Below are 27,566 nucleotides of genomic sequence, written 5' to 3'. Positions count from 1 at the left end.
CGAACAGATTGCCCGAAGATACACAGCGGGGCAGCCACAGATCCAGTGCCTTTCCTTCAGTGGGATTAAGGGCTGGGACTTGACAGCCCCACTGCCCGGGGATGTGAATCCCACTTCTGCCAGGGACTAACTGCTAAGTGACCTAGGGTAAGTTACAGAGCCTGCTGGGCCTTGATGTCCTCACGTGTCAAATAGGATGATAATAATAATACAAGCCTCTTTGGGACGCTGTAAAATTAGATGAGTCGCTACATTTAGAACACTGGCACACAGTGCTTTGTAAATTAATACATTAAGGCCAGTCTCGTGTGCCCGGTAGCAGGAAGTCTGGGAGTCAGTATGTGACCCAGTGTCCCTGAGCAAGACTGTCCCTAGCAGGGCCTGACTTTCTCTACATGTAACCCGACCGTGTGTCAGTGATGCCATTGAGTCAGTGATGCCTCAGTCAACTGTGACCTTAAGCCAGCCCCACTTTCTCGGGGACGGCCCCGCCCCCTCGGAGCGAGGCCAGCCCCCGCCAGACTTGGGCTCTGTTCACCTGGAGGTGTGGCGCAGACCCCAGCCCACTCACCGCCCTCTGCTCCCTTCCGCCCACCCCTCCAGCGCCTGGACTTCGAGTCCCAGCCGGTGCACACCGTGGTCCTGGAGGCCCTCAACAAGTTCGTGGACCCCCGCTTCGCTGACCTAGGCACGTTCCGCGACCAGGCGATCGTGCGCGTGGCCGTGATCGACGTGGACGAGCCCCCCGAGTTCCAGCCGCCCTCCGGCCTCCTGGAGGTACAGGAGGACGCGCAGGTGGGCTCCCTGGTCGGCGTGGTGACGGCGCGGGACCCCGACGCCGCCAACCGGCCCGTCCGGTGAGACCCCCGCCCGGGGCCGACGCCTGCTGCCTGCTACCCCGCCAGCGCCTGCGGACAGACGGCGGGCAGAGGGGGTGGGGACGGGACACGGAGGGGTTGGGGGCGGTGATGGTGAGGGAGGAGGGGACAGAGCGATGGACGGGAGCCAAAGAGACAAAGGGATCAGATTCGCGAACAGTGGCAGAGAGACGGAACTCAGGATAACGAGAGAGAACCAGGTGTGACAGACGCAGCAGTGACCTGGGCTCAGCTTCGGTCCTCCACCAAAAGGAAAAAAAAAAAAAAAGATAATTTCATCCTTCCAGCTTTTCAGGTCACAAATGTTGCAAACATCCTCGACTTATGTTTTTCTCTCACACCTCCCTCCAATCCATCAGCAAAGCCTGTCATCTCTGCTTTAAAAACATCTCCAGAATCTGACCACTTCTCACCTCCTCCGCAGCTGCCGCCCTGGTCCAGGCCACCTGTTTCTCTTGCCTGATTACTGCCTCTCTCTGCTTCTGTCATCACCCCTCTTCAATCTAGAATGGGCACAGGAGCCAATTGACTCCCGCCCCACCCTTCTCATTGCCCAAACCTCCCTCCACTGGCCCTCCTCTGCTGAAAGCCCTCCAAAGGTGCCTCTGCGGCTCAGGATAAAAGCCCAGACCCTATAGGTGTGGCCTGACTGTAACCTCTCAGACCCTGGCTCACCTCCTCCCTGGTTCACTCTGCTCGGCCATGTTGACCTCCTCACAGCTCCAGGGATACACCCAGCCCGCCTCTACCCCAGGGCCTTTGTACTGCCCGATCCCTCTGCCTGGAATGTTCTCCCGCTTAACATCTCCTCTCACTTCCTCCAGGACTTTCCTCAAAAGTCATCTTCTCGGTGCAACCTTCCCTGACCACCCTTTTTAAAATGTCAACCCCACCCCAACGTGTCCCCACACTTCATATCCATTTTCTTTCGTCCTTCATCACCATCTAACCTGCTACCATCTAACCTGATGACTTTGTCCCTCTCCCTAAAAAATAAGCTTTAGGAGAATAGGGATGCGTGTCTAAGTTCACCGCTGTATCCTCAGGGCCTCACGCTGCCTAGCGCTCAGTGGACATTCCCTGACGCATGGTGAATGAATGAAATGTAAAAACAGAGAAAGAAAAGAGAGAGGCTCATGGAGGTGCAGTGAGACCAACAGTGAGAGGAAGTGACCAGAGAAGGAAAACCAGTGGAAAGAGGGCAGGAGTAACTAAAGGACAGAGGAACTGACCTGACGCTGTAGGAACAGAAAGAGGAGACTTGGAGAGAAAGCCAGTCGCAGAGACAGAAGCATAGGGGATGGGGCGCGGGAGGAAGAGGGGCAGCGGCAAGTGCACGGAGGCCACGGGATGCTGTGGCGCTGTTGGTGTCCCTGGAAGGGTTTGTAATCTGCAGGAGTTGGGGAGTCCCTGACCATGGCCCAAGTTGAAAGGATGTCAGATAGAAAGAAAGTGATCCAGAGGAGGAGGTCAGGGTGGGGTGAATGCCCACTGTTGACTGAATTTAAGCATCTGGAGCTTCCTGTTTATTCCCTGAAACCCCTGTACATAGTGAATGATCCCTGAGCCAACTGTGTGCCTAGCTCTGTGCCAAGCATTGGAGGAGGGAAAGGAAGTTACTTTAAGGATCTCTTCATTATTCAGCTCCATATGGGTAGCATTCTCACCATCATTCATGTGAATGGCTCCCTCCAATTTGTCCAGTGCATGGCCTGTGCAACCTTACATGGCAACCCCAAGGTGAGGACACAAAGATGCTTAACTACCTATGGGCTCCCAGACTGGAGGCTACCCTTGGGGGTCTAGAAAGACTTCCTGGAGGAGGCAGGAATTATATTGAGCTGTGTACCTGAATCTGGTCAGTGTAGCTATGAGGAGAAGGCTATTCCAGGCACAGGCGTTGGAAGGCAAGAAGTGGCAGGGGTGTCTGGAGATGAGTAGACTGTGATGTCTATAGGAGGCTGAGCAATGAGCCAACAAGAGAAGTCTGACAGGGTTCAAAGATAGACTGAAGGGCTCAGACTCAGTCCAGAGGTTCTGAATGCCTCCTAGGCTGCCTCCACCCTTCCCATGGCCAAAACCACCCTCCACTGCCTATGAACTCCTCCACCACCCTTCCATCCCTGCTGACAATAGATACAGTCTTTAAACATTCCCGTCAGCCTCTGGCTCAGCCCCAGACCTTTCCCAGGAGGGCATTATCACCCTTGTTTGGCAGGAAACTGAGACCCAGGGAGAGGAGGAGGTTCCCTGGGCTCATAAGAGTTACCAGGCAGCAGTAGGAGCCTCGTCCTTGCCTCCCAGGTCCAGCACACCCCTCTGCCTTCTCCCCTCCTCTCCAATATTGCTCTCCCCACTCCCCCCTCAGCCCTCCCCCTCCACCCTCTGTTGACTTCACTTCCCCCCTGCTTTCATCTGCACTGAAAGGGCCAACTTTGAAACCTGCTTCTCACCTCCTTTCATCTCTCTCTGCCGCCCCTTCCCTGGGGCTCCTCAGATGTGGAGGCGGTGAGGAGCTTGAGACAGGTCCAATTTCACACCACAAACATTTACCCAACTCCTCCTCCTCCATGCCCGGCCTGGAGCCAGGCCCGAGATGACTCAGCTAAGGGCAGAGCTGGGGAGGAGCACCCGGTCTGTAAGGGGACAGATGGCTAGAGAAGGGGTCCTCACAGACCACCTGGGCAGCCCAGAGCCTGGCTTATGTTCCAGCTCCCTGAGTTCCAAGGGTCCTGGACTCAGTCAACACCTAGGCGTGTGAGTCATGTCATATCCCGCACTGCTCCAGACAACGGGGAAACAGAGGTGATAAGACCCAGTCCCTTCACTCAAAGAGTTTGCCTTCTCCTGGGGGGCAGGGGAGGCAGGGAAATGGCCAATAAGTAGTTGAATGTTTGTTGCCACAAGTCAACAGATGGTTAAAAGGGGTCATTGCTGATAAGAACTATGAAGAAAATAAACAAGGTAATAGAATAAGACCAATTGGGGCCACAGGGGGCTACTCCAGATTAAGTGATCAAGGAGTTGACAAGTGAGTTGACATCAGAATGATCAAGAGAGAGCCAACTAGACAAAGATGTGGCAAAATGCATTCTGGGTAGAAGGAATGAAAGTGAAAGTCGCCCCGTCATGTCTGACTCTTTGCGACCCCATGGACAATTCTCCAGGCCAGAATACTGGAGTGGGTATAGCCTTTCCCTTCTCCAGGGGATCATCCCAACCCAGGGATCAAACCCAGGTCTCCTGCATTGCAGGCAGATTCTTTACCAGCTAGGCCATAAGGGAAGCCCAAGGATACTGGAGTGGGTAGCCTATCCCTCCTCCAGCGGATCTTCCCGACCCAGGAATTGAACCAGGGTCTCCTGCATGCAGGTGGATTCTTTACCAACTGAGCTATCAGGGGTAGAAGGAATAGCAAGTGCAAAGGTCCTGAGACAGGAACAGGCTTAGTGTGTTCCTGGAAATGAAGTGATATCCTAGGCGAGTCTGCCTAGGATGGTGGTACCTGGGAAACCCAGAGATGCAGTAGAGAGTGACTTTTCTGAGTTGCTGTACTGCAGAGCAATCTGCAGGAAGATGCTCACACTGTGGCGTTTGGCCCTCAGCTTGTAGTTTACTCATTTTACAGATGAAGAGACTGAGGGTCAGAGAGGAGAAGTGACCCTCCCAATGTCACTCAGCCTAAAGGGGGAAGGAATGGGATTTAACCTGTGATTGTCTGATTCTTGAGTCCAGCCTTCTGCCATTTCACCCCTGCTTCTGATTCTCTTAGGGCTTCCCTGATAGTTCAGTTGGTAAAGAATCTGCCTGCAGTGCAGGAGACCTGGGTTCAATGCCTGGGTCAGGAAGATCCCCTGGAGAAGGAAATGGCAACCCAATCCAGTATCCTTGCCTGGAGAATCCCAAGGACAGAGGAGCCTGGTGGGCTGCAGTCCATGGGGTTGCAAAGAGTTGGGCACAGCTGAGTGACTAACACTTCTTCTTTCTGATTCTCTTTGTAGTTTGAACAGCTTCCAACTTTATGCAGTGCCCTCCCCTCTGCGTGAGACACAGAGAGTCAGATGAGGGCAAGGGGAAGGCTGGGGCCCCATGTGAGTGAATCGAATGACAGATCTAAGTCTCAGTGGGCTGAGCAAGGGCTTGGACTCAGGAGCTCCAAGGAGGGGCACATTCTCTGGGCACTAAGAAGGGATGGAGCAAGGATTAAGAGGATGGGGCTGGAGTGGGAGGGCAGCATCCAGGGTGGAGGGCCTCTGAGGACCTGGTGGCAGGAACAGAATCAGGGAGCCAGAAGGTCAAGTTCAGGAGCAGTGAGGTCAGCTGAATGAGCTCACGGGAGGGGGGTTGGGACCAGAGAGGAGGTCAGGGTGGGGGCACTTGGGGACAAGCTGAGAAGGACCTTGAATGTCAGGTGAAGGTGTGGGACTTTATCCTTAGGCAGTGAGAAGTCTTGGAAGGCTTTGAAGAGAAAGAGGAGAGGGCTCAGATGGGCCCATCTCTGGATCAGGCAGTCTTGCAGACAGACTGGCTGTTTATCAGCCCATCCCCAGCCCTACCAGCCCCAGCCCCCTTGTGAGTCTCCCTTGAGTGTCAAAAACAGGAAAGCCCACGCTGGACCAGAGAGAGAGTGAATACTTCGTTTCCTCCCAGCATTCCACAATGGGGTGCAACAGAAAGCATATGGGTTTTCAGTTCAGTTCAGTCGCTCAGTCGTGTCTGACTGTTTGCGACCCCGTGAATCACAGAACGCCAGGCCTCCCTGTCCATCACCAACTCCCGGAATTCACTCAAACTCACGTCCATCAAGTCGGTGATACCATCCAGCCATCTCATCCTCTGTTGTCCCCTTCTCCTCCTGCCCCCAATCCCTCCCAGCATCAGGGTCTTTTCCAATGAGTCAACTCTTCGCATGAGGTGGCCAAAGTATTGGAGTTTCAGCTTCAGCATCAGTCCTTCCAATGAATACCCAGGACTGATCTCCTTTAGGATGGAATGGTTGGACCTCCTTGTAGTCCAAGGGACTCTCAAGAGCCTTCTCCAACACCACAGTTCAAAAGCATCAATTCTTCGGTGCTCAGCTTTCTTCACAGTCCAGCTCACATCCATACATGACCACTGGAAAAACCATAACCTTGACTAGATGGACCTTTGTTGGCAAAGTAATCTCTCTGCTTTTCAATATGCTATCTAGCTTAGTCATAACTTTCCTTCCAAGGAATAAGTGTCTTTTAATTTCATGGCTGCAATCACCATCTGCAGTGATTTTGGAGCCCAAAAAAATAAAATCTGCCACTGTTTCCACTGTTTCACCATCTATTTCCCATGAAGTGATGGGACCAGATGCCATGATCTTCGTTTTCTGAATGTTGAGCTTTAAGCCAACTTTTTCACTCTCCTCTTTCACTTTCATCAAGAGGCTTTTTAGTCCCTCTTCACTTTCTGCCATAAGAGTGGTATCATCTGCATATCTGAGGTTATTGATATTTCTCCCAGCAATCTTGATTCCAGCTTGTGCTTCTTCCAGCCCAGCGTTTCTCATGATGTACTCTGCGTATAAGTTAAATAAGCAGGGTGACAATATACAGCCTTGACATACTCTTTTTAGAGTCAGAGAAAACCTGGAATGAATCCTAGCTCAGTTGCAGAATTATGGGAAAATCACTGCACCTACTCCAACCCTCAGTTTTCCCATCTTCAAAATGGGTGTCATGGTAGTTCCTGCCTCATTCATTTATTCAGAAAAAAAGTACTAAATGTCTACTATGGACCAGGTTCTGTGATCAGTGGTCCCAGGGTTGGAGGAAGGATTAAGTGTTTGGAACATAGTAGGTCCTCAGGAAATGGACCTTACCATTTTTCTCGGTGGTCTGGACACCCAGTACTCCCCTTCATTCTGCAACCAGTACTAACCCCATACAGATTTCTAGGCATTGTGTGTGGGCTTTGAGGGTGTGCTTTAAAAGGGGTGGGGGAGGGGAAAGAGTCAAAAGGCAGGATGGAGTGAGCAGAGAGGAATCCCCAGGTCAGAGGAGCAGCCCCTTTTGCTTGTGAAGAGTCTCCCCCACTAGGAGCTCAGGCAGAGACTGCATCATTTAGCCTGCTGCGTGTGCACGTGTGTGTACACGAGCCTGGATACAGGAGCACCGGGCAGCCTGGACACGCATGAGCCTGCACACTTTCATATTTATCATGCTAGCGTGAGCTATATATGCACATATTTAAGTGGCGAAAACCCACATGTGCCCTCAAGCCAGTAAGGCGCACCCTGGCCACTTCTGTCACCCTGACCTTGACAACAGCAGGGTTTTGTGCTGTTCCCAGGGTGTGGGGGCGCCCGCAGGTGCATCAGGCTGGCCCTGAGGCGGCTGCTCTTAGTTAGACGTGGGACTCTGCACAGACACACGTGGCTTGGGAATCTGGCTTTGCCACCCATCAGCCCGTCTGCCCAGGGCAAGGCGCCTGGCTTCTCTGAGCCTCAGTTTCCCCACGTGTAAAATGGCAGCGGCAGTGATGACAGTTATCTGCAAGGCTGGGAGGGGCTCCTGCATGTGCAGCCCTTACACCGGCCTGGCACAGAGTCTTGCTGAGCAAATAACAATGAGCTAATCCATACGTCATGTGGCAGGGGCCCAGTGCTGTTAAAAGTGTTTTATTAGTGTTTTATTGGTAGTACCTGTCTAATCCTCACAACCACTCTGAGGTAGGTGTTATTATTAGCACCATTTTTAAGAGGGAACCAAAGACCAGAGAGCTTAAGTGACTGACTCAAGGTCACAGAGCTAGGTTTCAAACCTCGGCAGATGGCCACCGGATCCCACTCCTGACCACAATTCCCAGGCTTTCTTTGCACTTGTGCACACACACACTAGCGGACACAAACCTACACTCTCACTGCACTCTTCCACTCACACCTGCTCCTGTTCCCCTTCCTGCCCTCCAGGTCCTGGCTGACCAAATGAGAACTGAGATTTGAGCAGAACCTTCTAGATCACAGATGCCTCCTTTCCTTCTCAGACCCTGGCAACGCTCCCACATCCATGCATGGTACCTTCCACCCCCAGGCCGCAGACCACACGCTGGGTTGGGGGGGCTCCTGTGTCCCCCTTACCAGACATTTCTGAATTGTCATTAGAATAACAATAGTGCTCACTCACAGATTGATTTTCCTGGAACCCAACTAGGCACCTGTCCCCAGCTAGGCACATAATCCTCCCAACCACTTGCAAGATAAGAGTTAAATCACTTTTCCATTTTCCTTAAAATTAAGGCTCAAAGATGAAGTGGCTTGCCTTGGGTCATTGTGCATCCTGCTCCAAGTCTGAGTGCCTAACTCCTGTACCTTCCAGCCGTAACATATCATCACACACACGCACTGACCACCTGCAACACAGACCAGACACACAACTCGAGCGCCACCAGGCTTCAAGCCTCCCCCACTGCCCCCCATGTGTGCCAGGCCACGCTCCTTGCCACGTGCCGTGCCCTGCACCCATCCCTCTCTCTCGCTCGCTGGCTCCCTGAGCTGGAACAAAGCCACCTGGGCCGGGCAGCCACACGGACCTGCAGCCCCAAGTCTTTAGCTGGTTGATGGCGGCTTCCCACGCCCCCCTCCCTTCCCATGGCCTTGAGAACAGCTGCCTCCACTTAGAATCCATACCCCTCTTCCCCTCCAGGAGGAAACAAAAGAGTAACTGGGAGGAAAGAGAAGAGAGGACAGGTCTGAGCAGAGGGAGGAGGAGACAGAAGAGGGCAGTGGGCATCCTCCCATCAGCCCAGCCTCATGCCCAGCCCCGACCAGGTGATCAGGGGCCCCTGTTGTCTCTTGGACTCACTTCTACCTGTAAAATCAAGAGGAGGTCTCCATGGTTCCTTCCAGCTGAGCCGACACTACTCAAGAGTCTGGGTCTACCTCCTTTGGTCCCAAACATCCAGCAGTTCAGGCTTGGGTCCATGGTGACCCGAGACTCCATGCACTGCCGCTTCGGATGGTTCAATGCACTAGAAAGAACTCTGGGTGTAGAGTCCCAAATTGGGGTACAAATTCGAGTTCTCTGACAGTCCCTGTGCAACCTTAGGCAGGGTTACACTAGCCCATGTGGCACATTTCATAAATAAGGAAAAGGTCCTCCTTTGAGAAGATGCTTCCTGAGCTAGCACTTGTGGCTGGGCAAGAACACCACCAGCTGGTCTTCATCCCCTCTTCCCCTCTTCAGCCTATTAACTTTGCGCAGGACACAGCCTGCACAACCATACTTGGCAGCCCTAAGCTTGGGAAGCTGCCTCTCTCGTCTTCATCTGCAAAATGGGTTGACCACACATCAGCCTCACAAGATACCAGGCAGGGCGGGGCCTCATCTGTCTCATTTACCATTTTACCCCCAGAGCTTAGCACAGAGTGGGCTTCCCCTGTGGCTCAGATGGTAAAGAATCCACTTGCAATACAGGAGACCCCGGTTCGATTCCTCTGTCGGGAAGATCCACTGGAGAACTATCCACTCCAGTATTCTTAGGCTTCCCTGGTGGCTCAGCTGGTAAAGAATCCACTCAAAATGCAGGAGACTTGGGTTTGATCCCTGGATTAGGAAGATCCCCTGGAGAAGGGAAAGGCTACCCACTCTAGTATTCTGGCCTGGAGAATTCCATGGACTGTATAGTCCACGAGGTCGCAAAGAGTCGGACACGACGGAGCGACTTTCACTTTAGCACAGAGCAGTGTGGAGAAGGCATTCAACTAATGTTTAGGCATAAAGGAACGAAGGGAGGAATGGTTGGCAGAAAAGCAAGCTACAGACTGTTAAGTGCTGTCCTGATGGGAGGAATTGTCATCTTGGATCTGACTCACACACTTTCACCCAGGTCAGGAGGACCCAAGCTGATCAGGACCAAAGAGGATGTGGGCTTAGCAACTTAGAGAGAGGAGGCGGCATTAAACTAGGGATTCGGGGACCTTCCTTGTGGTGCAGTCGTTAAGACTCTTTGCTTCCAATGCAGGGGATGTGGGTTTAATCCCTGGTCAAGGAACTAAGATCCCACATACTGTGTGGCATGGCTGAAAAAGAAAAAAACCTAGGGCCTCAGGGGACTAGCTGGAATGCCCTCTACACCCTCATGCCCAGCCCTTCGCAGTCTGCCACAAGCTTCCACCTCCACTACAGCTGTGAGTATGAAAACAGCAAGGGCTGTCACTTTTGCCCAGTTCCATGGATTACTTCCTCTAACCCACACCAGTGAGGTATGAATCACCCTGTTTTGCAGACAAGTAAACAGAGGCCAATGAGGTCCAGTGCCTAGCCCAAGGTCACCCAGGTGGATAAGAAGCAGAGGATTCAAAGCCAGCTCCAACTGCTCCCAGAGCTCCACAGTCCCACTGGGTACCACTGTGCTTAGCAGTGTGCGAGTCTTGGTGACCCCATGGACTGTAGCCCTCCAGGCTGCTCTGTCCATGGGATTTTTCCAGACAAGAATACTGGAGTTCATTGCGATTTTCTCCTCCAGGGGATCTTCCCCACCTGGGGATCAAACCCGTGTCTCTTGCATCTCCTGCATTGGTAGACATGTTCTTTACCACCGGCTACTTGGGAAGCCCCTCCCACATGCACTGGGTATCATTATCCCCATTCAACAGATGAGGAAACTGAGGCCTGGAGCGGTTTGGTAATGCAGCCAAGGCCCACTGAAGGGTCATCTCAGGGCTTCGAGTTTCAGTGCGGGTAGGGAAGGGAGTGTTCTGGTGTCGTCCTCTCCGTGGTCCTCAGTGTCCCGGCTCTGGCTCCGGAAAATGCGGGAAGGGCTTGTTTCCTCCAGCCGGAGGAACGGGGAGGGGTGCCCCGCCCCACCAGGCTCCATTGTCCCCGCTGCACAAAGAGCCCTTGCTTGGCATTCGGGGGCCTTTGTAGGCCGCGCAGCCTGGCGGCGCCCCCGCCCGCGTTATCAGCCTGGGGAAGCGGCGGACAGAGCTGGCGGGGCCTCTCTGGGCCGCCGCCGCCCGAGACATGTGTTGGACACGGGCCTTTCAGGCCTGGAGCCGCAGCACAAAAGCCCGGGAAGGAGGCGGAACAAAGGGCTTTTTCACGCGGCAACTGAAAAGCCGCAGATTAGCACTGGCGCGCTGCGCTGGCGGGGAGGGGCCGGCGGCCAGACCTCAGACCCTTTCCAGGCTCAGCCCACATCCCAGGTCTGGAGCCTCGGAAGAGCCTCGGAGCGGCACAGCCAACTCCCTCCCTCCTGCTCAAAATCCCTCTAGGCTCCCCAGGACCCCCAACGCCCTGAATTCTGCACTCTGCTTGTTTTCAAGCCTCCTCCTCCGCACTTCCCAGTTCTGGCCGTTTCTAAACCTTTTGCAGAATGATTCTCGCTTTGCAGCTTCTGTTCCCCATGCCTGGAATGCCATCCTGTCCCTTTCTCAAGACCAGTTCCAGGGTCACCTCTTATGGAAAGATAAGAATCAAATAGCCCGTGAATGCTAACTCTGTGCTGGGCACTATGCCTTCTTCCCGCCCTCACAACGACCGTGAGATGCAAATTATTAGCCCGGTTACCCAGCTGAGGAAGCTGAGCCTCAGAAAGTTTGAGCCTTGCCCATGGTCACACGTCATGAACCCAGTGCAGCTGAGATGCAAACTCAGATCCATTTTCACTCCTCCTCTGTCGGAAAGGGTCTCTCTGCTTCCTGTGTCTCCCAGGCAGGTGGTTCCTCTTTAGGGGGAGGGTGGAGGGACATGGGCACTGGCTCCATCGGCGCCAGGACGCCTTCAATCAGCTCTGACCTGCCCCTCTTAGGTACGCCATCGACCGCGACTCAGATTTGGACCAGATCTTTGATATCGATGCGGACACGGGTGCCATCGTCACCGGCAAGGGGCTGGACCGAGAGACGGCCGGCTGGCACAACATCACAGTGCTGGCCATGGAGGCGGGTGAGCCATGGGGCGGGGCGAATACGGAAGGGAGGAGCGATGGCCGAAGGGTGGGGCTATGGGCGGGGCAAAGCCCAGGGAGGAGGGGCCGAAGGCTGGGGACAGGGCAAAAAGATAGAGACGGCGGAGCTGAGGTGGGGGCGTGGTCGGCAAAGGCTGACCCACAGGATCACAGATGTGGGAAGGATCCCAAGCCAAAAAGGCAGGGCCCAGTCTTTTCTTCCTTCAGCTTTTATTGAGCACCTACTATACACCAGTCCTTTTTACAGAGGTTGGAGATATAGCCCCTAACAAAGTTAAAAAAAAACTCCTGTCTCCATGGGCTAGAGCTAGACCCTCAGGAAACTTCAAGAAAGGGTGTTCGCATGTCAGCTAAGTGCTAACAAGAAACTGGAAAAGAAGAAAGCAGAGGAAAGGGATTGGGGGGGAATTGTTTCTCTTAGAGTAGGCCTCTCTGCGAAGGAGACTTTTCAAAAGAGAGCTCGATAAAGTGAGGGAGTCATGCTGCCACTGGAGGGAGGAGAGTTCCGAGGAGAGAGGACAGCCAGTGCAAAGGCCCTGAGGTCATAGTTGGAGAAACAGCAAGGAGGCCAGTGTGGTTGGCGAGGGGCACAGTGTCTACCCTGCAATGGGTCTTTGGACTTGACTCCAAATGAGCCGGGAGTCACTGAGGGTTTGAGCAGAGGAGGGAGGTTGCCTGACATGATACCTACGGCTGCTGCATTGAAAATAGGTTGTTTGGGGGCTGCAGGGTGGGGGTGGGGGGAGGTGGGGGAGGGGAAGGAGCAGGGGCTCAACTAGAATTTACATGCAACAGGGCCCTGAGATGAGATAGTAGCCTGGCCCAGGGTGATAGCCATGTAAATGGTGGGAAGTGGTAGCTTTTGGAGGCAGGCTGAAAATAGAGCCGCCTGGACCTGCTGATGGGGTGAGATGGAGGAAAGAGATGGAGGGGTCAAGAATGACTCCAAGGTGATTGGCCTGTGTCGAAGAGTGTGTGTGTGTGTGTGTGCACATGCTCGCATGTCACAGGCAGTGTGGTGCAGCTGGGGAGGCGTGTGAGCTGAGAAAAAAAGAGGAGGCCTGGGACATGGAGTCTAGACAAGTCAGGCCATGGAGGTGAGAGGCTAAGAGCATGGGGGTTCATGGCACGCCAGGAGTGGGGAAAGGGCAGTTCAGCAGGCCTCCTGCTCAACCAGAGCAACGCTGCCAGAGCCCATGCTAGACCGGCTCCGCAAGCTCCCCTCCCTGTCAGCTCTCCAGGTCTCAGCAGCCAGCAGAGCCTCCAGTAACCGATGATGACAGCAGGAATACTCAGAGTCTCAACCTTGGTGGGAGTGGGCACCATTCAGACTCCCCTCTGCAGAGCTGGGCCCCAGGGCCCTCCTGTGCCTTCGAGCCCTCCTAGTGGCTCTCCTCCTCCACCTTCCCTGGCTGGTGCCTCCCACTTCCCTGGCCCCACCAGCCCATTCCAGCCGAGGAAGTCCCTAGGCTGAAGTTCCCTTCGTCTCTTTCAACTTCGGTTTAAAAGAAAATACAAAGCTGGCTCAAACCTCAGTGCCTGCTGCTCCCAAGCCTTTGAATCCACTTCTCCACCGCATGAAAGGGAGATAACAAAGGTGGCTGGAGAAGAAGTGGCGGCTGGACTGGTGGGCAGACAGCTCCCCATCCTCACCTCCCTGAACCTACTTCCTGAGCAGCCAGGGGGCCTGGCCAGGCTGCTGGGCAGAGACACCCCCTCTCCCTACCCACAGAGCATCTCCCCACCAGCTGTCACACTGCCCGACAGCTCACCACTAGCTGGTCCCTTCTTGGGTTAAGCGTTGTGCTTCTGCCCTGTGAATCTCTTCCAGAAGCAGCTAGAGAAGCATACAGAATCGCTAATGCTACCATTTCACAGAGAGTGTGTCAGGGGCCTCTCCCCAGCAGAGATATTTTTTACAGTGTTTACCTAATAGATACTGAGCTTGATCCTTTTTAGCACGTACTTCTATTGAATGATCAGCACCCATTTTATTGATGGGAAAATCGAGGCTCAGACTATTAAGAGCTTTGCCCAAGGATGTGCAGTGGCAGAGACAGGCCTGGGAGCCAAGTCTTCCTGGTTTCTTCCACAGCTTTGCTCCACAGCCTCCCTTTTCCTGGTACTCTGTTCTCTGGGCCCCACCCCTATTGCCCCCACACCATCCCAGTAACTGAGCATGGGAAAGGAAAGGACTGGGCTAGCGACCCCTCCCCTCGGAGCTGCAATTCACAACTCCTGCCCAAGTCTCACCGGGGATATTGATGGATGAGAAAATGAGTGGTTCCCACTTCACAGTGCTGGTGGGAGGATTAAATAGGATAGAAAGAACTTAGCCTAGTACTTAGTGCTCAGTTAATGATATCTATCGATCTGGACTCGGTGCACTTGCCTGAAGCACTCACTCTGTGCCAGGCGCTTTACAATGCTGTGTTCACGGAAGCTCCCCACCTATCAGATGTCACCCCCAACGTATGGATGAGGAAACTAAGACTCGGGGAGGTGAAGTCATTTGTCCAAATTCCCGGCCCCAGCCAGTCTGACTGCATGGCCCGGCGTTCACCCAGCTGCCCCCGAGTATATGTCTTTGGTGCCAGGCATGAAGCCAGGAGCGGCGCCAGCGATCCACCCACTCCAGCTTCTTGCCCTCTCCGTGAGACGAGGACAAATTGTTATCCCCACTTTGCAGACTGGGAAGTAGAGGCTCAGGAAGGAACTGCGATGGCCCCAAAGTCACAAAGCCAGTCCCTGGGGGCTGGGGGTGGGCAGGGCTCCCACAGCCAGGCCAGAGCCTCAAGGACAATGCCATCGGGTCTCCCCCCCCCCCCACCCAGGTGCCCTTCTGCCAAAGCATCTATTTGGCTTCTCAGAAACAGGGAACCACAGCGGGGGTCCAGTGGTGGGGTCATGGTGCCCCGCCTGCTCCGGGTGCAACAAACGCGAGGTGACAAGAATCAGAGGGGAAATATTTACACACAGCAGCGGAGCCTTGTGAGCACCTCGGAGAACGCGGCACTGAGGCACAGCTGCAGCCTGTCAGACCGGATTACCTCAAAGACTCCCCGGCCACTTAGTATGCGGGCTCCCCTCTCCCCCGAACTTCTGAGTCATCCATTCTGCCCATGCAGACGCTCCTTCCACTGACATTATCTTTAACGTTTTGTAATCATGAAATATTAATGACCGATATTGAATTTAAAGTACAATTTGTGTCTGAATCCTTCAGTGGAAAAAAGGGCAGTTGTAAAGGGACAGTCTTCAAAGAGACAGAGGGGTGGCGGGTGGGCTGGCGAAGCCGGCGCTGGGGTAGAGGGGGGCGGTGTGCTAGGGGGCTGCAACCGGCCCCCTCTTCCAGGCCCTAAACTGGTCTGGACGGGTGGTCTCTGGCTGGACAGCAAAGAGTTAACTAGATTAGCTAGAGCTTCCCCATCTGGGTCACCCCAAGCCAAGTCCTGATTTCACAGGCCCCTGATTTTTCCTTTCTATCACAGAGCAAGCTTTATGATTTAGATATGCATTTGTGTGCTGACTTTGTTGATCTCTCATCTCCTGGGAAAAGGACCTTCCATGAAGGCAGGGTCTCTTCCATATCTGTAGCATTCACACTGGGCCTGGTGCTTAGTAGGTATGTACAAGTATTAGGGTGGCCAAAAAGGTCATTCGGGATTTTCCGTAACATCATATGGAAAATCCCAAACAACCCTTTTGGCCAACTCAATATTTCCTGAATGGATGGTAAATGGTCTTGCCCACCCAGTTAGGAAGGCAGGGCAGCGTGATAAAGAAACACTGCTTCTAGCGGTCCGAATCCCAGCTGAGAGTATGGACAGTCATTTCCCCTCTTCTTGCCTTGATTTTCTCACCTATGAAATGGCACCCTGTTGGACAGCTATGAGGGTAATAACGGTTACTGTTGACTATTAATCATGTGCACTCAGTCGCTCAGTCGTGTCCAACTATTTGCAACCCTATGGACTGTAGCCCGCCACGCTCCTCTGTCCATGGAATTCTCCAGGCAATAATACTGGGGTGGGTTGCCAAGCACTCCTCCAGGGTTTCTTCCCAACCCAGGGATTGAACCTGTCTCTCATGTGTCTCCGGCATTGCAGGCAGATTCTTTATTCACTGAGCCACCTGAGTTCATAACTATTCATCATAGTGGCTTATATTTATTTGAAGCTCACAATATGCCAGATATTGTGCTGAATGCTTTATATAAAGTGTCCGCTGGGGACCTCTTCTCACCCACCAGGCCTGGTCACTGGGGGTAGAGTCTGGGGGTAGAGTCTTGGCCTCTGATCTCGGGATGTCTGGCCCTGCTCTGGACAGCACAAGGTAGAGGGGATGGGGCGGTGGGCTCTCGGGAGCCGCAGGCAGGGGAAGAAGGAAAGAAAGCTTTCCCAGAGAAGGGGACGTCTGAGTTGGGTCTCAAAGGTTAAGGAGAGTGGGGTTGGGAGCTCCCAGCAGAAAGACGCCTGTGTGCCAAGGCCTGGAGGTTTGGCCGGCAGGAAGACCACTGTCCGTTCTGAGACACGGGATGTGGCTAGAGGCTGGGCGAGAGGGTGGCTGGAGCAGGTGAGACGAGCTGAGTGTGCAGAAGCTCCCTGGGGGCCTCTACAGGAAGGGCCTTGGATGTCCTGTGAGCAGCTGGACATCTCCTGGAGATGACAGGGAGCCAGAGCGGGTCTTCAAGTAGAAGAGGGAGATGGTCAGATGTGAAGTCCCCTGTGGCCACTTGGGTTCGTGGGGGAAGGCGGACGGGAGAGGGGCAGCCTGGAACGGGGAACAGATGGGAGGCTATCAGGAAGACTCGGCTGAGACATGTGCTAAGAGTGGAGGGCAGGGCAAGGGAAGGAAGGAGGAAGTGCTGGGGAGGCTAGCTGTAGTGGTCTGGGGGAGAGGCTTGGCACAGCCCTGCATGGAAGGGGTTGCTTCAGAAGGTAGTGAGCTCCCCATCACCAGAGGTGTGTAAATCAAGCCTGGGTTCCACTTGGACCGGGTAACTCCCAGGATCCTGAGCCGCCTAGGTGCTTAACTGATCCCACCAGGAACAAAGATTTTTGTGAGGTCCATGGAGTCTTTGTAGGAAAGCCCAGAGTATTAGGACCAGCTCAGCCCTAGGAAGGAGAACTTCCTGCCACCCACCCCCGATTCCAGGGCCCTTATTTTACCCAGAAGTCCTCCTCTACCATTTGGTGGATGAAACATCCCCATCTCAACAAGGGCAAACTTCCAATCTCCATGTGGAAGCCAAACAGATAATCAAAAAGCAGAGAAGGCACCCTAACCTCGTGCTCCCACTGGAGGTGAGTGGGGACCGGGCAGGGAGTGCAAGGCACCTGCCCCTGACAGCTCTGACACCCCTTCCCTGAAGCACCCCCGCCTGCTCACCCAGTACCCCCCTCGCCATCCTGCCTGCTTGTCTTGGCCAGCTCGTAATTGGGATGATAAATCTTCCTGCCCAGCTGGCCAGCGCTAATCAGAGCCTGGTGTTTGGATGCAGTTTAATTCCCTCGGGAGGTGGTGGGGTGGGGGGGCAGGGAGCTGAGGAACTGTGGAGCAGAGGGTCTGGGCTACCCTTGCACCACTGCAGGTGAGGGAGAAGGAGGTACCTTCCAGCAGCCCCCCACCTCTGTGGCCCCCTCCCTCCGCCCTCTCCCCACTTCTCACTCTCCTTCCCATGCCCACTCTTGCATCCTCACTTCTGTCTCTCTCCCTGGCTTCTCTCTCTCTCTGTGAAAACCAAGGAGAACCTCGGAGTCCAGCTCCATTTGTTTTACCGATGGGAAAACCTTGGTCCAGGGAGAGAGGCAGGAACAGGGTCAGAAAACTAGACTGCTCCCTCGGTGATGTGATTCAGGGGTGGGTGTGGCCCCCACAGAATTTGTCCCTCCAGAGGTCTCGGTCTCTCCCTGTCACTCCGCAGCAGCCCAGCATGGTTAGAGATGCCACAGACAGTGAAACCCATTCATTTGACAAATCTTTATTGAGTACCTACTGTGTGCCATGCAGATAGGGGCTGGGGAGACAGCAGCAAACACAAGAGACCAAAAATCTGCTTGCTTTCTAGTGGGGGAGATAGATGATGGGTGAGTTTAAGTAAAAATATAGACAGAGGATGAGACAGTTAGATAGCATCACTGACTCAATGGACATGAGTTTGAGCAAACTTGGAGACAGTGAAGGACAGTGAAGCCTGGCAGGCTACAGTCCATGGGGTCGCAAAGAGTTGAACAAAACTTAGCAACTGAACAGCAACAACAACAACAAAAATACAGGGATGTTGGATAAACACGACAGAGAGAGAGCAGTAAACGGGGTATCTGGTGGAATTGCAAGGAGCAAGGTAAAATAAAGTCATCAGGGGAAGTCTCGCTGAGAAGACATCTGGGCAAATATCTGGAGGGCAAAGAGGAAACTTGGATCAGAGGAAAACGGAGAGTGGGGCAAGGGACAAGGCCAGGGAGGAAGATCACACAGGCTTTATGGGTATGTAGGTCTTGGACATATAGTCTGACTGCCCAGGAATGAGGTCAGTCAAGGAAAGCTTCCTGGAGGAGGCAGAGACATTTGGGGCCTCAAGGCAAGCTGGCCTCAGGCAGCTAAAGATGGTCAGAAAGGCCATATCATTTGATGGGTAGAAAGTCCTTGTTTTGAACCAGGCTCAGGTTCCATTGATTGTCCCCCTGTGAAACTTTGGGCAAGTTCTTTACCTCTCAGCCAGTTTCCTCATCAAAAAATGGCAGTAATTCAAATCCGTATCTCCCAGGGGCTGACAGGATGAAATGAGGCAGAACAAACCCTGGCCCATGGCAGGTTCTCTGTATGTGTTTGCTGGTGGCCTTCTGGGAGGCACTCATTCCCAGGAGTTCCCTAACAGGGTCACCAGGCCAGGCCCTACACCCTCTGTCTTTCCTGCTGGCCTCCAGCCCTCTAAGTCCAGTTTGGTCCAAACACTATATTAGGAGCGGCCAAGGGATGGGGTCTTCCTTAGAAGGAATCCAGAGTTTTACTATCTACAGGCTCCCCTCCCACCCCAGGACCTTTGCACATGCTGTTCCTACTGTCTGGAGAACTCTTTCTTCCCATCCCCTTCACCTGATCACTTCCTAGTTGGATCTCAGCTTAAAGGTCCCCTGCTAAGTGCCAAGTATCTTCAGTCGTATCTGACTGTTTGCAACACTATGGACTTTAGCCCACCAGGCTCCTCGGTCTATGGGATTCTGCAGGCAAGAATACTGGAGTGGGTTGCCATGCCCTCCTCCAGGGGCTCTTCCCAACCCAGGGATCGAACCCGCGTCTCTTACATCTCTTGCGTTGGCAGGCAGGTTCTTTACCACTGGCGCCACTGTCCCCTACTTCAGGGTAAACATCCCTGTGCCCCACCAGGGTAGGAGCCCCTGCCTCCTCCTCTCACAGTCCTGGGCTTTTTTCCTCTCAACTCTTATCACAGTCTGGAATGCTGTCTGTCCCTGCCATAGACCAAGAGGCAGTGTTGGTCTTGTTCAGTATTGCGCCCTTGGTACAAAGGAGGCGCTCAAACTGTAGTAGTCAGCAAAAAACAGAAGTCTCAGTTTCAAATTGCCCAGTCCGGTCCCCCATCTGTTATACAAAAGGGACTCTGACACCCAGAGAAGCTAAGGGGCCTGCCAATACTGCACACTGGCTCTCCCGCCCAAGCCTGCTCTCTTCCCAAGGCACCCACAGAACGGCCCACGCTTCTCAGCCCCTCGGCCCCCCAGGGCTCCACCTGCCACCTCCCCGGATTAATGGTGAGCCAGCTCAGAGAGGAAGCACCCGGCCGAGGCACGTTTAATTTTAATTTAGGAATCGGTTAAGACTGCAGGCCTGCTCAGCTCTGGGCTGTCAATCAGCCTTCCTCAAGGCTGCATCAATTAGTTTAAAAATATTGAATGTAATTTTGCCTGACACAACATATTGCAGCTACTGCAAAATATAATTTATTTTAGAAGAAGAAATAATTAAACTAATTTGCATGTCAGTCAGCTGAACTGAGATGCCAGGGGAGGGTGGGTGGGACCCCTGGGGGATCCAGCCCTGGGAGAGGGCGCCTACCACTGGGTGTGGGGCGAGGTCAGCCTGGGCCTCAGTCCGAGCAGTAGCTGCATCTGGATGGACAAATATTCAGGCAGCGGAAGGGCCCACGGGCATTGCATCTGGACTAAGCACTGGACTGAGAGTCCGGAGACCTAGGACCCAACGCCAGTTCTGCCACTGACTTTCCTGTGGCTTTGGACAAAGTCTTACCCCTTTCTGGGCCTCAGTTTCTCCATCTACAAAATAGGTTTAGGGAATTCTCTGGCGGTTCACTGGTTAGGACTCGGCACTTTTACTGCCCGGACCTGAGTTTGATCCCTGGTCAGAGAACTAAGATCCTGCAAGTTGCATGGCATGGCCCCCCAAAATTTTTTAACAGGTTTAGTTAAGATCTTCTTTATGAGTTGTTTTGAAGATCCAATGAAAGATAAGAAAGTTTGTTATAAATTGGAACTTTCTGCATGAAGAGGAAATTATTAATTGATGGATCTCTTGTTTTATACCAGAAATATTTAAGGTGGTAAAATTATGCATTATTATCAATTATTGCAAATGATGTTGTGATCCATAGGGGTTTGGAGGAAGCCAATCAGAGGCAAGATGTCCAGTTGGACTTCCCCCAGCACCTACCAGTCACCCCTGGAGTTTGCAAAGCTTACTATGGATACATATTATATAGATTCACCTGGAGCTATTAAAAAAAAAATTAATGACCAAGTCTTGCGGCATCAGTTCATTTTAAAGCAGGATTTTTTAAAAACAATTGTATTTATTTGGCTGCATCAGGTCTAAGCTGCGGCTCACGGGAAGTTCGTTGCATCGTGCAGTCTTTCATTGTGGCTCATGGACTCTACAGTATGGTGTACAGCCTCTCTAAGGCACGTAGGCTTAGTTTCTCCATGGCATGTCGGATCTTAGTTCCCTGAACCCACGTCCCCCACATTTCAAGGTGGATTCTTAACCACTGGACCACCAAGAAAGTCCCTTCCCAAGTGATTCTAATGAGCCAGGCTGGAGACTGTCATGATGCCAAAGCATGGGGATTGTGCTTAGGGTTGGCCCACGAACTCTGGGGTCCCAGGCCAGCCGCCAGTTCAGGCAGGGGGTCTCTGAGATAAGCTGTGTAGGTGGCAACTTTGGCAACATAGAGACACACCTCTTGGCTGCCCCACCTCTCAGATCTGAGACGCTCTCTCTTGCCAAAGGACTCAGGACTTTCCCAAGAAGTGACCCATAACGTTTGAAAGGAGGAGCTAGGACAACAACGAAACTGTAGCTTTGTAAAGTAAGGATGTACTACTTAATCTTTTTGTGACTAGCATTTCACAAAATCTATGTGTATTGAATCACTGCATTTTACACCTTAAACTTATACAGTGTTACATGTCAGTTACATCTCAATAAATCAAGATAATCGAGATAGAATTACAGAGGAGATAGGAGAGGCCCAGGAGAACCCAGAGGAATGATACAATAATGGGTGTCTCACTAGCAGTGGACCCAAGCCTCCAGTCTGCCCACTGAGGATCTTATCTGACTCTGAGGACCCCTTCTGCTTGGCCCCACAGGACCCTACCTCTGCCTCCAGCCCTGAACCCCCCCATTGAAGGGAAAGGTGCCCTCTCACCCCCTACCTTCCCTCTGCCTCAGTGGGAAGAAAGGTGCCTGTTCCTGGTGATGGACCTCACCCTCCCCTCCTCCCCTCCTCCTCTCCCCACAAAGCACCCACCGGCTGGCTGTTCTCCAGCAAAGCGCTCTTAAAAATAACAGCTCACCCGGCATTCCCAGTCACGACTCCTATCTCTCGCCCCCGGAAAAGCCCCCTCTAATCGCCGAAGCAGCAGATCTGGGTGAGCTGAGAAGATAAGGCACCTTGGCTAAGGGGAGCTCCAGAGAGGAGTCGGGGTTTGAGTTAATTAAGGATGCCCCCCATCCGCAGCCCTTCCTTTCCCTGACCCGGTGGCCACACCTGCCTCCCAATCTCCATTTCTGTCTTTATCGACACAGGAGCAGCTGCAGTCAGCATCCGCTGGGGCCCTTGAGTTCACAAAAAGGAGCAGTCAACCACCTCCTCTTCCCCCAAAAAACTCATGGGGTTCCTGGCTGCCTGTCCTTGATTGCACTGTTGGCTGGAACATGTCAGTAATGAACTCATGGCTAAGATAGCCAAGGACACGGCACCCATGAGCACTCAGAGGTCTGGGGGCTGTAAAGGGCCAACGTTCAGGGTGCTTCTCAGAAAGGACAGGAGGGGATGGGGTGTCCCAGAGCCCCAAGTCACTGAATGTCACTGCTGAGAGGATCCTTCAAGGATGCCTGTTTATTTAACAACTCCTTATGTAACACTTGTTATGTGTTATATATACAGTTTTAAGTGCTTCGCAGATATTGACTCAATCTGTCCGCCTAGCCAACCCATTCCTAACAGACCCATTTTGTTGTAGGTAAGAAAATCAAGGCATAGGTCAAGTGACCTGGCATGGATCACACAGCTACTAAGTGACACCACTGAGATTGGAACCACTTGGTTCCTGAGTCCTTGCTCTTAATCACTGTGCTCTGCTTTCCAGGTGTGGAAACTGATGTCAGAGAGGGAAACATCTTACCCAAGATCAAACACCGTGTCAGGGACAGAGCCATGCCTGAAATGCAAGCCTCTTTCTGTCTGAGTGTTTCCAAGTTTCACTCATTCACTCCGCAGATCTGTTAGAACCTAGTCTGTGCCACATGCCACAATGCTGGGGACCCAGGAACTAATACAACGCAAGCCTTGACCTCAAAGACACCACAGATGGAGGGGTGGGGACTGCATGGTTTTGGAGGTGAAGACTCACCTCCAGTGGACTTGTCTTGCCCTCTCAGGATCAAGTCTTAAAAGAGCAAAGGTTTGGGACTTCAGTTGCCAGCTGACCGATTCTTTAAACTCTCCAATGTTTTCATTTCTCTTCTGCAATATGGGGATAGAAATTGTACCAAGCTACCAGATTTCTGCAAGGAGACCTGAAATGATGGGTATGGATGCTCCAGGAGCATTCTGTGCACGCTGAGGTGAAGGGGTAGAGTGGCAGTGTTGACTGTAGTGTGGTTGGGTGGTGGTGCTGTGGTCCTGATGTGGGTGATGAGGGCTGGGTCCTGGCAGTGTTGGCGGGGCTGTAACAGAGATGGTGGATAAGTGAATGCCTGGAGATGATGGTGGTGGGGATACGGGTGATTGTGGTGTCGGGGGTGCTGGGGTTGGCAAGGGTGGTGAGTGACGGCCTTAGTGTTTGTGATGGTGGAGATGAGGGAGGCGGACTAGTGGATACAACGCTGGTGATCATTCTCATGCTGCTGGTGAGGTGACAGAGGAGGTGGGATGGCATGGGTGATGGTGAGAGTGGGGCGGATGCTGGCGGTGGTACTGATGGTTATGCCGGTGGCAATGCTATGGAGGCGGCGCTCCTGGTGATGGTGATGGCGAAGGGAGCAGTAGTAGCAGTGGAGAGCGTGATGGCGTTGGTGATGGGGTGGGACTGGTGATTATGGCGACGGTTACAGTGATAATCAAATGGTGGTGATGATGATAATAACACTGATATGGTGATTGTGACCCATTTAGTCCGATGTCCAGCTTGATCAACACACAGATCTCTCAATGCGACCCCACTGCCTAATGTTCTAGCAGGAGATGGGGGGCTGTCTAGATCTCACACTTGAAGCCTCCCACCTTACTGCTGTGCTCTTGTTACAGACAATCATGCCCAGCTATCCCGGGCATCCCTAAGGATCCGCATCCTGGATGTGAACGACAATCCCCCAGAGCTGGCCACACCCTACGAGGCAGCCGTGTGTGAGGATGCCAAGCCAGGCCAGGTACCACTGAGGGGCTGGGGGTCGCTACCAAGTCGGTTGCTGGGGCAACCTCTGTTCAGGCCCGGCGTGGGCTCGGCCTCACCTCAGTCCCCTGCCCCCTCCTAACCCTTCAGCTCATCCAGACCATTAGCGTGGTGGACAGAGACGAGCCCCAGAGCGGGCATCGCTTCTATTTCCGCCTGGTGCCGGAAGCTCCCAGCAACCCCCATTTCTCCTTGCTCGACATCCAAGGTGAGTGACCTCTGAAGGACCGCCAAATCCCAGGACTCGTGGAGGGAGGAGCCTAGCCTCCCCGCCCCCTTCCCATGTTATGGAGGCCCCTAGAGGGCCAGTGATGGGTCGGAGATCACACAGAACGTCTGCGCCACGCTGGAGCCCTTACCAAGCCTGCTGGCCAGACTGAAGAACAAGCAAGAGATGGGTTGGTGGAGTGGAGGGGGCCAGCTCCAGGGTAACAGGGGTAGATAGAAAGACACGGAGAGGGAATACCTGAAGAATGGGAGCGGGTGGGGTTCCAGGGTGGGAGGAGCCCCTGATGTAAGTGAAGATTGGAATAAGCCAGGGATCCAGGGTGGCTCAGACGGTAAAGAATCTGCCTGTAATACAGGAGACCTGGGTTCGATCTTGGGTCAGGAAGATCCCCTGGAGAAAGGAATGGCACCCCACTCCAGTATTCCTGCCTGGAGAATCCAATGGACAGAGAAGCCTGGCGAGCTACAGTCCATGGGGTCACAAAGAGTCGGACACAACTGAGTAACTGACACACACACACACACAACTCCCACCCTTTTGTTTTAAAAGTGCTTTATCCCTTGGGACTTCCCTGGTTGTGGTTGACAATCCACCTTCCAATTAAGGGGGCACAGGTTCTGCCCCTGGTCGGATATCCAAAATCCCACATGCCGAGGGGCAACTAGGCCCATGCGCTGCCATGACTGAGCCCGTGGGCCACAACTAGAGAAGCCTTTGCACGGCAGCTGGAGGAAGCCAACGTGCCGCAGTGAGGCTTAGCACAGCCAGAAAGAAAGTGCTTTAGCCCACTCGTTTCTCTTTGCATCCTCATGGTCACCTGGGAGGCAGTTTTTCTTACCCATCCCCTCGTTTTGCAGGTGATGAAACTGAGACTTTAAGAGGACAAGGGACTCACTCAGGGTCATACAGGGAGTCAGTGTGAGGCTGGGATTCAAACCCACACGTATCTCAGTTCCATTGTGCTTCCTTCTCCCTACCTTGAAAGCAAGCAAACTGCCCCACCCAGCCTGAGCTGATTGCATTTGTGAAACCCACCCCTGCAGGTCCACCTTCATCAAGAAGTTGAAGTCTGAATCTTTAAGGGGTAGACCTGGGGGTGGGATCAACACACTGGGAGTGAGGGACCTCTGGGTCTCAGTTCAATCTCAGTTCATGACTTCCTGTGCAACCCTGAGGTCTGCCTCAGTTTTACCATCTGTAAAATGGGACTGAAAATGCCTGCCAGGCAGCTAGGTGGCCCCAATGAAATGCGGCCTACTGAAGTGTATTGTCAGTACCTAGAACATGGTATCTCCTTCATTCAGCAACTATTTCTTGAACATTTATTGAAAATATGTCTATATGCCAGGCACTGTTCTAGGTCCTAAAAATGCAGCAGCACATGAGACAAAATCCCTGCCTTCGTGCAGTTTACATTCTAGGGAGGGAAAATAGAAATTAAACAAATAATATGATGAGGGTGGTAAGTGGCCAGCAGGGAGAAATAATGCAATCTTCACAAGAGTTTGGACTTCTATTCAGTGCTGGACCCTCGGTGCCTGGCACATAGTAGGTATTCACATACACATGTTAGACAAAACAGGAGGAAATAAAGCAAGGTAAGAGTAGAAGCTGGGCTTCCCAGGTAGCGTTAGTGGTAAAGAACCTGCCTGCCAGTGCAGGAGACCCAGGTTCGATCTCTGGGTCAGGAAGATCCCCTGGAGGAGGGAATGGCAACCCACTCCAGCACTGTTGCCTGGAGAATTCCATGGACAGAGGAGCCTGGCGGGCTATAGTCCCTGGGGTCATTAAGAGTCAGATATGACTGAAGCAACTGAGCATAGCATAGCACAAAAGTTTCAGAAGCTACTTTAAATAAGGTGGCTTAGGAAGGCCTCTGTGAAGGAGTCAATAGTGAGGAGGGATCTAAAGGAAGTCAGGGGTGAGCCATGCAGATAACTGCACAAAGATGATCCAAGTCCAAGAGACAGCAAGTGCAAAGGCCCTGAGGCAGGAGCAGGCTTGCGATGTTCAAGACCTCCATAGTTGGGGTGAGTGAGTGACAGGACTGGAGGACATGTAGTCAGAGAGGCACTAAGGTCAGACTATGCGAGTTCCTTTTGAACCTGGAACGGGTCTGGGTTCACCCCACCACCAACCCAAGACTTTGACATTCCCTCCCTCAGGGCCTCCGGGTCCTCTGAAGCCAGACCCTTGTGTATTTCCAGGAGTCTTAAATGGATTTAACAACCAGTGTCCCACTCCAGTACTCTTGCCTGGAAAATCCCATGGACAGAGGAGCCTGGTAGGCTGCAGTCCATGGGGTCGCTAGAGTCGGACACGACTGAGTGACTTCACTTTCACTTTTCACTTTCATGCATTGGAGAAGGAAATGGCAACCCACTCCAGTATTCTTGCCTGGAGAATCCCAGGGACAGAGGAGCCTAGTGGGCTGCCGTCTGTGGGGTCGCACAGAGTTGGACACGACTGAACTGACTTAGCAGCAGCAGCAGCAGCAGCTCAGATAACCAATCAGGACACTGATCATAAACCTGGAGTAGGACCCTGGGGCCTCTGCGGAGCCAGGCTTTAATCCATCAATGACTTGATTGTATTAAAGTGGGAGTGTGCTGGTGGCTCAGCAGTAAAGAATCTGCCTGCCAAGATAGGAGAGATGGGTTTGATCTGTGGTCCAGAAGGATCACACATGCCATGGAGCAACTGGGTCCATGCTCCACAACTATCGAACCTGTGTTCTAGAGCCCAGGAACCGCAACTGCTGTGCCCATGAGCAGCAACTGCTGAAGCCCTGGAGCCTGTGCTCTGCAATAAGAGAAGCCGCTGCAGTGAGAAGCCTGAGCACTGCAACTAGAGAGTAGCCCCCGCTCCCAGCAACTAGAGAAAAGCCCGCGCGGCCACAAAGACCCAGGCACAGCTAAAATAAATAAATAATTTTTTTAAAAAAGAAAAGTTGGGGATGTGCTTGAGGGAGAGGCCGAGGCAACAGGGCAGGAATCGGGGGACTCCGAGTCACGACTATTTAAACCTTTCTGGAAGTAGTTCGATATTTTAACAACTTTTACCACCAGTACTGCCCTGCCTGCTCATCATTGCTGTGGAACCCTGAGCTGGGCATAGGAGACACAAGGAGCCCTGGCTTGACCCCTTGACCTCACCAGGTTCACAGATCTTTCCAACCCAAGGGGCTTGAGGTTGTGCCCCAACTACCCCTCTGTGATCGAGGGGTGGGGGGCTGGATTGGCCACCAGGGTTCCCATCCGGTGTGACCCCCTGGTCCGAGAACTGGGAGCCAGGGCAGCTGCAGCGTGCTGAGGTCAGCACAGGCAGGCAAGGGCTCCTCCTTCCAGCCCCCCAGCTCCTCCCCACGGTGTGCCAAGCCCCCTCCTCCTCACCGTATAAATATCCCAGTTGACAAACGGCTACCCCAACCCATCTGTTTCTTTGTACAAATTTGTAGCCAGTTTGGAAACGTGATTTATAAATATTGCTTTTGCAGCCAGGGATTGACACTGATGTATGTCAGGCCAGATGGATGGATGCAGTGCTGGGCGCAGATCCCGCCTAGAAGGGTGGGGTCGGGGTCTGGTG

General features: G+C 53.1%; 1 protein-coding gene across 1 annotated transcript in view; it reads left to right on the top strand.

The window, feature by feature from the left end:
- Positions 1 to 27,566, top strand: part of CDH22 (cadherin 22) — an 81,397-nt gene that overhangs the window by 45,820 nt on the left and 8,011 nt on the right. The window contains exons 6-9 of the mRNA XM_055543269.1: positions 604 to 857; positions 11,658 to 11,794; positions 23,605 to 23,726; positions 23,840 to 23,957. Coding sequence (XP_055399244.1) covers positions 604 to 857; positions 11,658 to 11,794; positions 23,605 to 23,726; positions 23,840 to 23,957 — 631 coding nt within the window. The remainder of the gene's footprint in view (positions 1 to 603; positions 858 to 11,657; positions 11,795 to 23,604; positions 23,727 to 23,839; positions 23,958 to 27,566) is intronic.

Source organism: Bubalus kerabau, chromosome 13 (assembly GCF_029407905.1).
Source record: "Bubalus kerabau isolate K-KA32 ecotype Philippines breed swamp buffalo chromosome 13, PCC_UOA_SB_1v2, whole genome shotgun sequence".
Classification (NCBI taxonomy): Eukaryota; Metazoa; Chordata; class Mammalia; order Artiodactyla; family Bovidae; genus Bubalus; species Bubalus kerabau.
The sequence above is the reverse complement of the archived record's forward strand: the minus strand, read 5'-3'. Positions and strand labels throughout refer to the sequence as shown.